The sequence below is a fragment of the Dunckerocampus dactyliophorus genome, chromosome 6 (assembly GCF_027744805.1).
Source record: "Dunckerocampus dactyliophorus isolate RoL2022-P2 chromosome 6, RoL_Ddac_1.1, whole genome shotgun sequence".
Lineage (NCBI taxonomy): Eukaryota > Metazoa > Chordata > Actinopteri > Syngnathiformes > Syngnathidae > Dunckerocampus > Dunckerocampus dactyliophorus.
The window spans coordinates 14,343,329-14,356,411 of record NC_072824.1 but is presented as its reverse complement, the minus strand read 5'-3'; the positions used below and the strand labels follow the sequence as shown (position 1 = coordinate 14,356,411).

The following is a 13,083-nucleotide window of genomic DNA, read 5'->3' as shown; positions in this document are numbered from 1 at the left end:
ACAACGCAATGCAGTACAATGTAACATTATTGCGGTTATACTTTACTCAATATAACTCAATATACGCAGTCAGTAGATTTTTTTTGTTAATTGTATGATGTTGACCGTTTGAAATTACATCACTTTTGGCGTGCTTTTATTTCGAAGGCACGACTTTACTGACTACAGGATGAATTACGCCGATGTTGCTGAGCGTTGCAGAAGCTGTGATGCTCCAGTAGAACGTTCCCCCCCCCCCCATTAAAGTTAAAATACGGTAAACTATTAAACGAAAAGGCGCCTGGAATGAAGGACAAAATACGATAGTTTCCCAGTGAAAACGGGAGGGTTTACAGATATGTTTCAAATTAACATTTGCAATCAATGTGACTGTTGTAATTATTAGATTCATCTCTGGAACACTCACCTTCTCTCACTTGCGACGCAATCCAGGGTTGCGCCCTTAATCACTTCTTCACACAATTATTCAACACATTTAAAGGTATAAAACGTATCGGTATTCGCCAATAACTAAGGATTTATGATCCACACTGCTTGCCTGTTGTAATTCCAGTAACGGCTTACGATAGGGTGGCCATATTTTGATTACCGTCGGCCAGGACACGCGGCCCGGCAATGAGATTCTCAAATTATATTTGAAGTTTACTTAACGATGACGTATGATTCCAGTACATTTGAAGTATGACTCCTCTGTATGGATAAACATTCAAAAACAGAACACAGGTACCTGTGTTGCTAAGTTTCGGAATGCAACCAATATTTTAGGGAAAACGTGTCCCCGAAAGTCGCAAGAACTTAGGAATTTAAACTGTTGTGCATAACATACCCAATTTTATGATACTTCAAATATGCAAGCATCAGAGTATTAACTCCATGCATGTGCTGCTTTTTCTTTGGCTTTTTGCACACTAATTCAAAAAGCTACCTACAAGGCATCCTCTCAGGTATTACACGCAGGTATCACATGCAGCAGTGCCCTAATGCCAGTCTATTTAATGGCCCAAAGAAAAACAATGAAAACCAGAACATTTTCAACTTCTTTAAAAAAAAAAAAAAAAAAAACACACAGGGTGGCCAGGAAGGGAGATGTCCTGGGAAAACACGGCGTTTGGTCACCCTAACTGAGAATAACCTACAATAATATATTAACTGATTATCTACGGTCCGTTCGAGGACCACCGAACAAAGTGTACAATCAGTGAAGCACAAACTTAATTGTGGGCTTTCTTAACATGGTACTTGTATTTTGTACACTTTCCTGTATTGTCAGGCATTTATAAATTATTACGGACTTGAGATGAAAAAGCTGCCTATTTTCAGAAGAATACAATTACAAAAAATATTTTGTGACCAAAAATCAAATATGCGGGGGTTCACTGTATTTTGTACATAGTTTAAGTCAAAGCTCCTTTATTAAAGAAACAAAGCCAGCACTCAACACTTCCCTACAGGAAAACATGACAATCTTCCTTTTGAAAATATTTATAGCAAGGTCTAACACTTGTTTAATTCTGGCCTTTCACTTGGAGAATGGACAATGATGTTGAGGGAAGAAACAACAGAAAGCTAACAAAATAAAAAAAAAAAAGGTAAATAGTGAACAGTTTAAGATTACAATAACACAGAAAGATCTAAAAGTAAGGTATGCAAACATTTTTTTTCAGGACACTTGATTATTGTTTAGTACTGGGAATACTCTTTGCTCTCTAATTTGGCAATGATTCGCTCCAGCTGTCTTTTAGCTTCACATTGTGGGAAGTTACTCATTTCATAGTACTGGGGGGCGATCTTCACCAACCTAGAACACAAGGGAGAAGACGACGACACATCATTTAAACTTGCAGACTTTATTACCGTCATTGTGTCTCCATCAGGACTTACCACTCTGGTTTGATATCTGTGCAAGTGCGAATGTAGTTTTTGGTGGTGAGGACAAACTCGTTGTAGAGCACCCATTCGGGCTTGTGGTCCAGGACAGTAGATGGGTGCAGTTGGACCACTTGGTTGTCTTTGACTGTGAGGTAATGACCCGTGCGCTCCAGATGAGCCACCTGCAGAGATGGGCCCAACAAGATAAGTACTGTACAACGCATCTCGACGTGATACAAGAAGAAGAAAAAATGCTAACCTGCATGAAGAAACCGGTGCAGAGCGCCCTGCGGATGTTGATGTAGTAATCTCGACTAGTGAACTCAGTGCTCCTGCGGGGCAGGTTGAAGCGGTCCATGATCCTGGACAGCTGCTGCCGCACGTTGTCGGCAGACATCAACGAGCGGTAGTTGACAAAGTTGTCATAGCACCACTGGTTAGCCTCATGGTCTGGAGGGGACAAACAAGTTATTGACAGCTGATACTTGCAAGATAATTCCTATTGTGTGCCACTGCTCACTTTGCTTGAAGGCGTGGTACACATTCAGTAGAGTCAGGTGGTCGCCGTCAATGTGGGCGAACCTCATCTTGGACTCATCCGCTGCCTTCTTAGCCTCCGTAGGGCGCACAAAACACTGTGGGACTAAACAAGGTTGGTATGGGCCCCAACAAAGCCGCCCACAGGGATGAGTCAAGCATTCACAGAACAAAGGAGACAAGCTGCTAAGATGCTAGGGTGCGTGACAGCGGGACATGGCACCACCACACGCTCTATTGAGAGCAATCTTAGCTTACAGAGTGGTAGGGTAGGTTGGCATTAAAACTACTTGGCAAGAAGTATTCCCAAAGTTCTAACCATTTCACTGAAAAATATATACCGTATTTTCATGACCATAAGGTGCACTTAAAAGTCTTAAATTTTCTCCAAAATGGAGGGGGCGTCTTTAATGCAGCGCGCCTTATGTGTGCACAGAATTCCAAAATCTGTAAGTGTTGCTGTGTGACTTCAATGAGCGCTGACTGGGAGCGTCTCCTGCCGACACGCTGCTTATATAGAGGAAAGGCGGACGTGACTGAGGACAGCATGCGGACATTAAAGGGGGAAGGGTGGACGTGACTGAGGACGCTAAAGGCACAGCCCCAGTAGGTAAATAGGTATATTTTATGAAACGGCGCCATCTATCCACCCGGGCAAGGACTACCGTGGCGCAGCAACATCCAGCGGATTACAAGGAAAGCTGGCCATCTTCCGCTGCTACTGCAGTAAAAACATTGCCAACAAACACATCCAGCCCAACTACATCAACAACATGGACGACGTGCCGCTCACTTTCGACATCCCGGTGAACCACAACGTAGAGAAGAAGGGGACCAGCACGGCAGCGATACACACAACGGAGTACAAGAAGTTGGCTTTTACTGTTGTGCTTGGTTGCCATGGTAATGGTCAGAAACTGCTACCTTTGGTGATTTTTAAGAGGAAGACGCTGCCTAAAGAAAAGTTTTCAGCCGGAGTCATTGTTAGGACCAATCAAAAGGGCAGGAAGGACGAGGAGAAAATGGAAAAAGGAGTGGCGTGTACGGAAAGAGACCGGATGTTTTTTTTCCCCCACGCGTCACCGTCCCTGTGTATCTGACTCCATGCGCGCCCATCTCACAGCCGCTGTGAAAAACCAAGTGCAGCAAATGAACTCGGAGCTTGCCATCATTCCGGGCGGCTTGACGAAGGAACTCCAACCGCTGGACATCGGTGTAAACAGGGCGTTCAAAGTGAAGTTGCGAGCTACGTGGGAGCAATGAATGACCGCTAGCGAACACAGTGCCGGACGAGTTACGCCACAATTTGTGAATGGATTGTGGATGCTTGGGCTAACGTGTCTGATGCACTGTTGTTCGAGCTTTCGCAAAGCCGGCATCATTTCTGAGGAGCCGCACGGCAAAGAGACTGACTAACAATGACGACAGGGAACCTGGCGTGTTTGATGGAGAACTTGCCCTGACTTGATGGATTTGTGAATGAGGATTGATCAAAAATATCGTGAGTACATTGTTAAATACAACGTACAACTAGCGTATTGTAGCGTCGCTGGGAGCACTTCCTGTTCCCCAGCGTGCTTTGCGGTAGTGTTTTGGTGCAAATGCTCTTAAAGTTACATGTTTGAGCTACATAGTTGTTTGTTGTTGTTATGCACAAATAGCGGTAGTGTCTTGTCTGTTTTTGTCTATCGGCTGCGTTGCTGTGTGATGTTTTTAGTTGTGCACCATGACTGAGACTGTTGTGTTCAGTGATGACCTTCGTGATTTCCAGTGGGTTTGATAAACTGAACGAGAGTTCTGTTCTTAATCTGTCCGATGAAATAAAGTACTATTGCTTCCTTGCTGACTCCTGAGTGCCGCAGCATGTTTTAACGTACATGCATGCTACGTATGTTTGACCATGCCTGCGCCCAATAATACGGTGCACCATATGTATGTGTTAAATACAGAAATTGCACCCGTAACTGAGACTGCGCCTTTTAATACGGTGAGCCTTATGGTTGTGAAAATATCGTAATATAACAGCACAACTTTTACATTAGAGTGGAACCTCCAAAAGTAATCCGCAAACAGCTCAGAGAGCATCTTAAGCAGCCATCACCAAATGCGAGGATACAGACCCAGTGATTGCTCTTGACGGACCCATGATCAATTAAAGTGAATGGGAACTAAAATATAACATATAATCATGCTTGTGGACCGATCGCAGCGGCAGATGGTGAATGTAATTACTTCAGCCATTAGGTTACGTGATGGCATCACTCAAAATGAGCCAATGATACCGTTTACTTGCCGAGAAGTGAATGACAGAGTCATGGCTGAGTCATGGCTTCCTTAAAAGATCCACCAAAGTCTGATGTGAGCGTACGGATTATGACATAACTTAGAGCCCAGAAAGAAAAATCTGCAGTCATAACACATTCAATTACAGCACAGCAACATGCAAATGAGTGTTCACTAAGGATTGTATGGATACTGGGGCAAAACAAAAGATGCTTCACTGACGGGAGAGTTGTGAAGGAGTGCTTCGCACACACTCATAGCACTTTATTTATTTATTTGTATTATTTATCTGTATTAATGTCTCTTCTGTTGTTGTTGCTTAATTTATTGGTATTTATGTTTCTTGTGTTCTATTCTTTTTCTTGTATTTTCTTTCTTTTCTTGGGAGAATGAACAGAATAAGAATTTCATTGCGTAGTATAACTGCTGTTTTACTATGCATATGACAATAAAACTCTTGAATCTTGAATCTTCTGCTGCAGAGACCTTACTCAAAGGTAAACTAAAAGAGAGGAACTGTGTGACAAAATAAAAAATAATCATAATGGCAACTACAACAATAACCAGAAAATCTGAAACTTCAAACAGAGGATGTACTGTTGCAGCTTTTCTCTCAGACATTTATTAAATTCTATTTTTTTCTGAGAATGTGTGCAGTTTTAACTTAAAATATAAGCTTCTTGTGTTCATTTCATTGTTTGTACACTTAAACCTTTGATTATTTATGTGAAATTTGGTTCAGTTTTATTTCAAAACGCAATGTAGGTACCAAATGAATTGTGTTGTATTGAAACAATAGGGAGATGTACAGTGTTTCATTATATTTCATATTCATATGAGCTGTGATGTCTGATGCAATTTCAGGCAAAATGAGGTTCAGACCTTTGATGTGAAAAAAAAACTGCATGAACAGAACATACTCAATTTTAATTTAAGACCCCTCATCTAAAGGATGTTAGGTTTTTTTCCCTTTGGCTTTTTTTGTGATGCCAACACACAAGTGTATCAATGATGGTAAAGAGATGTACGCTTATAACCATAGAACCACAAATAATTTATAGTGACAAACAAAGGGGCTGACTGCTCAGTATATGAGCAATACATTTAAGTAATTATCAATTACATCAATTAATTTGACCAAGTAGATGCTTGCATAAATAGTGTGCTGATTTTTTATTTTTTAAACACAACAAAGGAGTTTTACTTTAGTTTTATATTGTGGTTAACTTCTATTTATACTTGTACAACAGTTATCAATGTTAAATTCTGACTGAAAGCATTACCTGTACAGATAAAGAAGCCTCGAACAAATGAATTCACATTACGTTATTTAGAAGGGATTAACTGTTTGGAAACCACTTGAAAATCAGCCTGTGTTGAAACATATTGAAAGACCAAACAGACTGCGTCCGACTTTGAAAATTCCACTATACTGAACAGGCTACCAATTGATGCTATGAACATTTTATCAGCTAAGATGATGCCTGTCCACCTCCCTAGCTGTCTCATCAAAAACCCTTTGGCTTCAATTGTCAATTGTACTGGAGTGGCTTTGGACGTTTAAGATCTATTGAAATAAGCTAAACAGTTTTGCATGTTTTGGGACCCTTTTGATCGCTGTGAATAGATCAGGATTCGTCAGGGAGTCTGTGCCAGCCCAGTCCTGGGCATTACCTGACAGCATGGCAGTAATGGAAAGGATCTCGTTGGAGCAGTTGAACTCGCAGCTAGCGATGACCATCTTGGCTAGTTGGGGGTCCAAAGGGAACTCCGCCATCATGGAACCAAGCTCGGTCAAATCGCCGTCATCGTTGAGAGCGGCCAAATAATTGAGCAGCTCCAGGGCTCTCATCAGGGTTTCGGGAGCTACGGGGGGTTGGAGAATATAGAGTGAGCAGGCCGCAATACATTAGTGAGCTTGTTGTACTTGTCAACTCATGACGCACTCACCTGGTGGATCCATGAAGTCAAAGTGCACAAGGTCATCAATGCCCAGCTTTTTCAGCTGCAGGACCACTGACCCCAAGTTGGAACGCAGGATTTCTGGATATGTGTTGTCCTGATAAAAGGGAGAGGGGGGGGCACACGACTACAGTGAATACTGTTCTCGAGCACAGTCTCAATACGAGTGAAGCAATGAGCTCACCTGCATCTCTGTTTTATAGGCTTTTTCTGTATAGAGGCGGAAACATTTCCCTGGACGGGTTCTGCCAGCTCGTCCCGCCCTCTGCTGGGCAGACGCCTTACTGATGGCGGTGACCAGCAACGACTCCACTCTGATGCGGGGGTTGTACACCTGCACATTTTACAATCATGTTAGTGTGACAGGACTCTAAAACATGTCACCACAGGCTGCTTGAAACTGCTCACCTTCTGTTTGGCAAAGCCAGGATCAATAACAAACACGACGCCGTCAATTGTTAGAGAGGTCTCAGCAATGTTTGTTGACACCACAACCTATTAAATACAGCTGTTAGTTAAAGCAATAATAACGTGATTATTATTAAACTACAAATCTGAAAAAATATATACCTTTCTTCCTATTGCACCATTGGGCTTCCTTGGAGGTGGAGGCTCAAAGATCCTTTGCTGCTGCTGTGGTGGCAATGTGGAATACAATGGAATGATTTTGATGTCTCCAACTTCAGGGCCAAGGTCATCGACCTCACGCTTGATCCGTTTGCACGCTTCATCAATTTCCTGTGGAGAAAGCAAACATTTTGATGTTTCTGCGTGGGATCAGATGAAGAAGGTAGGTTATTCCGACAAGCATTTGTCATATACCTCTTGGCCAGTGAGAAAGAGAAGGCAATCACCCTCATCTTCCTCACACATGTGAATCTGGATGACGGTGCGGATGGCGGCCTCAAGGTAGTCTCTCTCTGGCTCAGGTGTGTAGAAGATCTCTACTGGGTGTGTGCGACCAGGAATGGTCAGCAGGGGGCAGCTGTCAAAGTACACCTGGAACTTCCCAGCATCCAGTGTGGCGCTCATAACAATCACCTAACCAAAAAAAAGTTAACATTTTTAGACAATCCATGATTCTCTTAACAGTACTTTGTGTAACTTCCACCTAAAAGACACCAGTTGAAACAGATGCTCGATATTGATTTTTTAACAATATCCCATATAACGATATAATCCAGCACCTAGGTTCCCAAAGTGGGGTGCACCCATTGTAATAGGGAGTACGTGAATAAAAATGAACAATTAGTGCCTAACACTCACAATTACAAGGGTGAATGAACGCCTCATGGCGCAAGGATAATGGAGCAGAAAGGAGACAGCATGAAGTTGTTCATTACTCTGTGTGCATCTTATGAACAAATAAGTTTGATTATTTTGTGTATTAAGAGTGTTTAGTCTTGAAGATTTCATTTGTATTGGTGTTCCAATCCCTGCACATCTTACCCGTGAAAACCTGTCACTTTGAGTGGGGATTCCCCTGAAAATTAGGCTTTATCTTTAGTCGTATGTATGTTTCTACTTAGGATACTGCTTTATTATGATTGTTAAACTTTCCCCTTCACTTTTGTATTACATTTACACCATAAACATTTTGAGTGGACGAAAAAAATTGAAGCTCAAAATCAACCCATTCAAATGGCAGGATGCCAATATCAAGATATCTTGGATGATTACCTATTTATCAGTGCTCATGAAACTACATAAAAATGTGACCGTGCAAAATACAAATGTTTGACCTGGAAGTGCTATAAAAGTCATTAACCAATTAATTCTGTTCAATATTTCAAGTTCCTTAAGATAAAAAGGTTTATGTTTTGTTTTGTTTTTTTTAAAAGAGGCCCTATTATGCTTTTTCCTCTTTTCTTACCTATCAATGTTGTTACAATATTGTATACCCGTGTTAAACGATGCTAAAATGTCAGATAATGAGGTTTGCACATTTGGAAGTTTGGAAGCCCCGAAAGCAGTTTTGGATGGCTCGGCACGCTGTGTTTTTTTAAACACCGAGTTCCACTGACGTCTACAAAAGCGGATTTCCTTACATCGGCATGCCCAGCACCTTCGCTCTGTTCATGGCGTTAGCACGTCAAGCAATGGGTTCCAAGAAATGTTTGTTCGGGATTGCCTAAAGAGGCAAGCATCAGGCAGAAGTGGTTAGAGTTGGAGAAAAATATGCTCATCTGCCAAAAAGTTTGGGTACCACTGGTCCAGCACTTGACTGCAGATATCAATATTTGCTGCAGCTCTTGCCTCAAACTAATGTCTGGGCACATCTTATGTAATGAATGTACACATTATGCTTCGTTTACTGTGATGCCACTGGATTTATTTTGCAAATTAACACTGTGCAAAATAAGACAAAGACTGCAATATGCAATGTAAGTCATAGAAAAAGTGCCACATTTATTTTGTCTAAACAAACGGTGGCGTAGTGGTTAGCATGTTGGCCACACAGTTAGGAGATTGGGAAGACCTTGGGCATCTCTGTGTGGAGTTTGCATGTTCTCCCCGTGCGTGTGAGAGTGAGTTTTCTCCGGGTACTCCGGTTTCCTCCCACATTCCATTGTTGCTTTTAGCAGTCATAATCTTTTGGGAACTCCTCATAACACCCCATAATAATTACGTACTCATTTTTTGTAAAATACACTGGTTGGGATCACTTCACTTCACTTCACTTTCCAGTGGAAGTAGAATACGGTAATATGATGTCAACCCCCCCTTTCATGTGAACGCGCATTTAGCACAAAGCCCAAAACCGTACAAAACCGACAAAGTAAGTTGATAACCACCATCGCGGGACCAATTAAATCTGATTGCGGATGTTACGTTTTGTCGAGTTGCATCTTGTGCACAAAGCCTGGTTTGGTTGAGCCATTTTTGGCGTATACCCCTATTGTTAACTAAAATAACATGTTCGACTATTAACAAGTAAAACAGGTTAGTCCTCAAACATTCACAAATAAGAATCCGATTCATGCTGGTAACGACTGTAAACAATTTGGAAAGCTACACATTCCTATGTGGTACAAACATCCATATAAGAACAAAGTAAAGACGTATTAAAGGAAGACGCCTTACTTCCCCCTCGCATAACCAGTGCTTTTATGGCAAATTTGCAAATTTACAATGCAAAGGCAAAACTTGGAAATAATTCCACAACACGGCCATACTGAGCTAGCAAGCTTGTTGCTGTGTGGAGCACGTCATCACTCGTGCAACGATATCATTATCGGCAGAAAAGCTGATACCGACATAAACCTGTAATTTTTATACAGTATCAGCCAATAATATCAGTTGATATTATCAGATATTCCTACAAATAACCAAATAAACAAGTCATTTAAAAGGTCTCCAATTATGCAAAATTGCTCAATGACATTTTGTCTTCATGGCAAACAAACATTGATTGATCTTTTTATTGCTTCCCTCAGAGCCTCTGAAATCCCAGTGGCTGGAATTTATTTTTGGTGACAATGTACCAGCAATGTACAAGGTGCCCACCACTTCACGGGGGACAGCTCTGATAGGCGGGCCAAAACAAAACAGGCTTTGCTACACAGCTTAAAATAAAGCCTTGGGCTCTGCCAACTACCCATAAGTCAGTTTTATAATTGTATTTTTCTTCAGTGAAAAGGCTAACCTAGCATGTTAAAATGTGACTAATGTTAGCACTGCAGCTCACATACAGTAGCTACTGCGTGCTAGTCTTGCTAACATTTATGTTCCACTTCTTCATGCTATGTTTTTGTATGTGATATATAGACAATAGCAACTTACGAGTAAAGAGCCATGAGCTACATATGGCCCCAGGCCGCAGTTTGGACACTGCTGCTTTACTAGCTCTTCATCAGGGTTGAGCTTGTGATGTGACATCAACAGCGACATAAGTGAGCAACCAAAACTAACTTCGACTATTTAGCATGTTAGCGTCCTTCACTGCAAGCAAACAATGGTAATTAGAAAGAAGGAGAGTGTTATTGCAGCTGGAACTAATTATTGCACTACAACAGTAATTTTTATTGCAAAATGTTGCATTCACAAAGGTGGGCTGTACGCCCTCTGAAAGAGTCATTATACACAGACACAGGAAAAAATGTACTACAAGCTGACCAATCACAGCCTTTACGGTTCGCGTGGTTAAGATTTCTTTTGGAGGTGCACGTCACACTACGCATGAGAATATGTAGGGAGAAAAACCAAGCCAGTGTAGCATTTGCTGGTTCGACACAGGTACATTGCCCAGGTTTTAGTGATTGAACTCAAACCCGGTGAAATGCAACAAAATGCGTACCTGGAGAGCAGCAAAGCGTGCAAGCATATTCAAGAGTCAAAATGTATTGAGTACAAAAATTGTGTACATGTTGGCATGTCTGCAATAGCACTTCTTAGAGCCACACACTGCCAGACAGAGGTGCGAACGGACGCAGCTCATTAGCATTAAAGCCACACACATACAAAACAGTGCGTTCCGAGTCGGGCTTACTTGCAGCACGTCTAAACTGTAGTAACAAGGCTAGACTCTGGGCAGCACATTTAAAATACACTATTGTGGTACTTCGAGACTTCGACTGAATGTGTAATATGGGTTGTTTAAGTCAAAATGTGGCCCGGGTATGATTAACTAAATATGAAGGTGTACAACAGTGCAATTCCAAGTTTGCCCGAATGAACACACACCTTCAGATCTGCTCGTTGCCGCACTACCTCCTTCAGCACTCCCATCAGAATATCAGTGGCCAGCGTTCGCTCGTGGGCCTCATCTAAAATGATCACTCCATATCGCTCCAGGAGCGGGTCGTTCATGGCCTCTCTTAGCAACATACCGTCTGTCATGTACCTGTGGGGAACACGTGAGACTATGGTATAATGTCTATAATATGGCATTAGTGAAGATAAGCACTACATACTTTAGTATTGTTTTAGCAGAGCTACAGTCTTCAAATCGGATGGAGTAGCCCACTTCCTGTCCAAGCATGACGTCCATTTCGTCTGCCACTCTTTGGGCCACGCTCATGGCTGCCACTCTCCTTGGTTGAGTACAGGCCACAGCCCTCTTTGGACCAGGCAGGCTCCTCACCATGTCCACACACCACTGAGGGATCTGCAGGTAAATGCAAAAGTTTAGTACATTTGAGGTTAAAACAAAAAAGGTTTTGTTTTTCCCCACCTGTGTCGTCTTCCCAGAGCCCGTCTCTCCCACTAGGACAAAGCTCTGATGGCGCGTGATGATATCGCTGAAGCTTTCCTTGTACTCCCACACGGGAAGCTGTAACCTTTTTTTCAGGATTTCGTAATAGCGCGGCGTGTGCGGCAGGTTAGTGAAGGGATTGATCTGCTGCTGCATGGCCATCTGCTTTAGAGGCATGGCGATGATGGCTGGCTGTGTGCTTTTGGGTGGCACACTTGAAGGCTTCACGTCTCTTTCACGGTCTCTGTCCCTGTCACGATCACGGTCGCGGTCTCGGTCCCTGTCTCTGGAATGATCCCCGCGGTCTCTGTCAGAGTCTCGATCACGCCTGTCAGTGTCAAGAAGGTAGGACTTTCAATTTTGAAACCAAACTCACATTATTCATAGATTCCACACTGACATGAATGTAAACGTATATTTGACCTTTGACCTCCCACGTGAATGACATCACAAGCACTACATTAAATAAACTTAACTGTATACAAATGAGCTATAATAATACTATTTAAAATTATTACGATGTGATAAATACATAAAAATTGCTTGATAGCTTATAAATATAAGATATTTTGAAACAAACAACATTTCGTTCATTTGCTGCTTGGGTTAGCTATCTAGCTAACCAGCAGGGTACGGTTGCTAGCATACCGCTAACTTGCACACACGTGCCTCAGTTAGTAATGGTGATGCTAGCTAATGATGTCCATCGTAAATATGTGTATCTAGTGTGAATATATTTACCTGATTACAATAAAAGTTATTTCGGTGGCTTGAAGCAGAGACTACAGCTACAACATTACCCGCTAATGTTAGCTATATTGTCTCGATACCCATTTAAAACCACTACGGAGGCTTTTAGCCAACTAGCTGCAGTCCGCACGAGCGTCACTGGTTTAAAATCGACATCTTAACATCTTACTAAGAGCTGTCCTTACCCTTCAGACCGCTTCTTACTGGTGTAGTCATCACCCAAATCCAAACGATGTCTTTTGGACATCTTTAGAAGAGAATAACACCTGTCTTTTGATTATCAATAACGGCGGCTACTATCTACCGGTTTGAATCCAACTCCTCGGTTTCCTGATTTTGCCGTTTACTCGTTTCAAATTCGTTGTATAGTTTCGTAAGCGAACTGGGCACATTACCACCCCCTGCTGTCCGGGAGTTTAAACCAACGGTTTACACTACGTCACCGTAGCACATATTGTACCGTTATTGTTTTTATGGTTGGAATAAAT

The 13,083-nt window shown here is 42.1% G+C and overlaps 1 protein-coding gene across 1 annotated transcript; it reads right to left on the bottom strand.

The window, feature by feature from the left end:
• Positions 1–1,550: 1,550 nt before the first annotated feature.
• LOC129182429 (ATP-dependent RNA helicase DHX15) lies at positions 1,551–13,078 on the bottom strand. The gene is made up of 14 exons (XM_054778548.1): positions 12,781–13,078; positions 11,825–12,173; positions 11,565–11,758; positions 11,335–11,494; positions 7,474–7,692; positions 7,222–7,389; positions 7,060–7,146; positions 6,836–6,985; positions 6,640–6,748; positions 6,364–6,555; positions 2,390–2,512; positions 2,129–2,319; positions 1,882–2,051; positions 1,551–1,798 (listed from the first exon to the last, which is right to left on the bottom strand). Exons 1-14 carry the CDS (start codon positions 12,840–12,842, stop codon positions 1,681–1,683), a joined length of 2,292 nt encoding a protein of 763 aa, XP_054634523.1. The 5' UTR covers positions 12,843–13,078; the 3' UTR covers positions 1,551–1,680.
• Between the last annotated feature and the right edge of the window lie 5 nt (positions 13,079–13,083).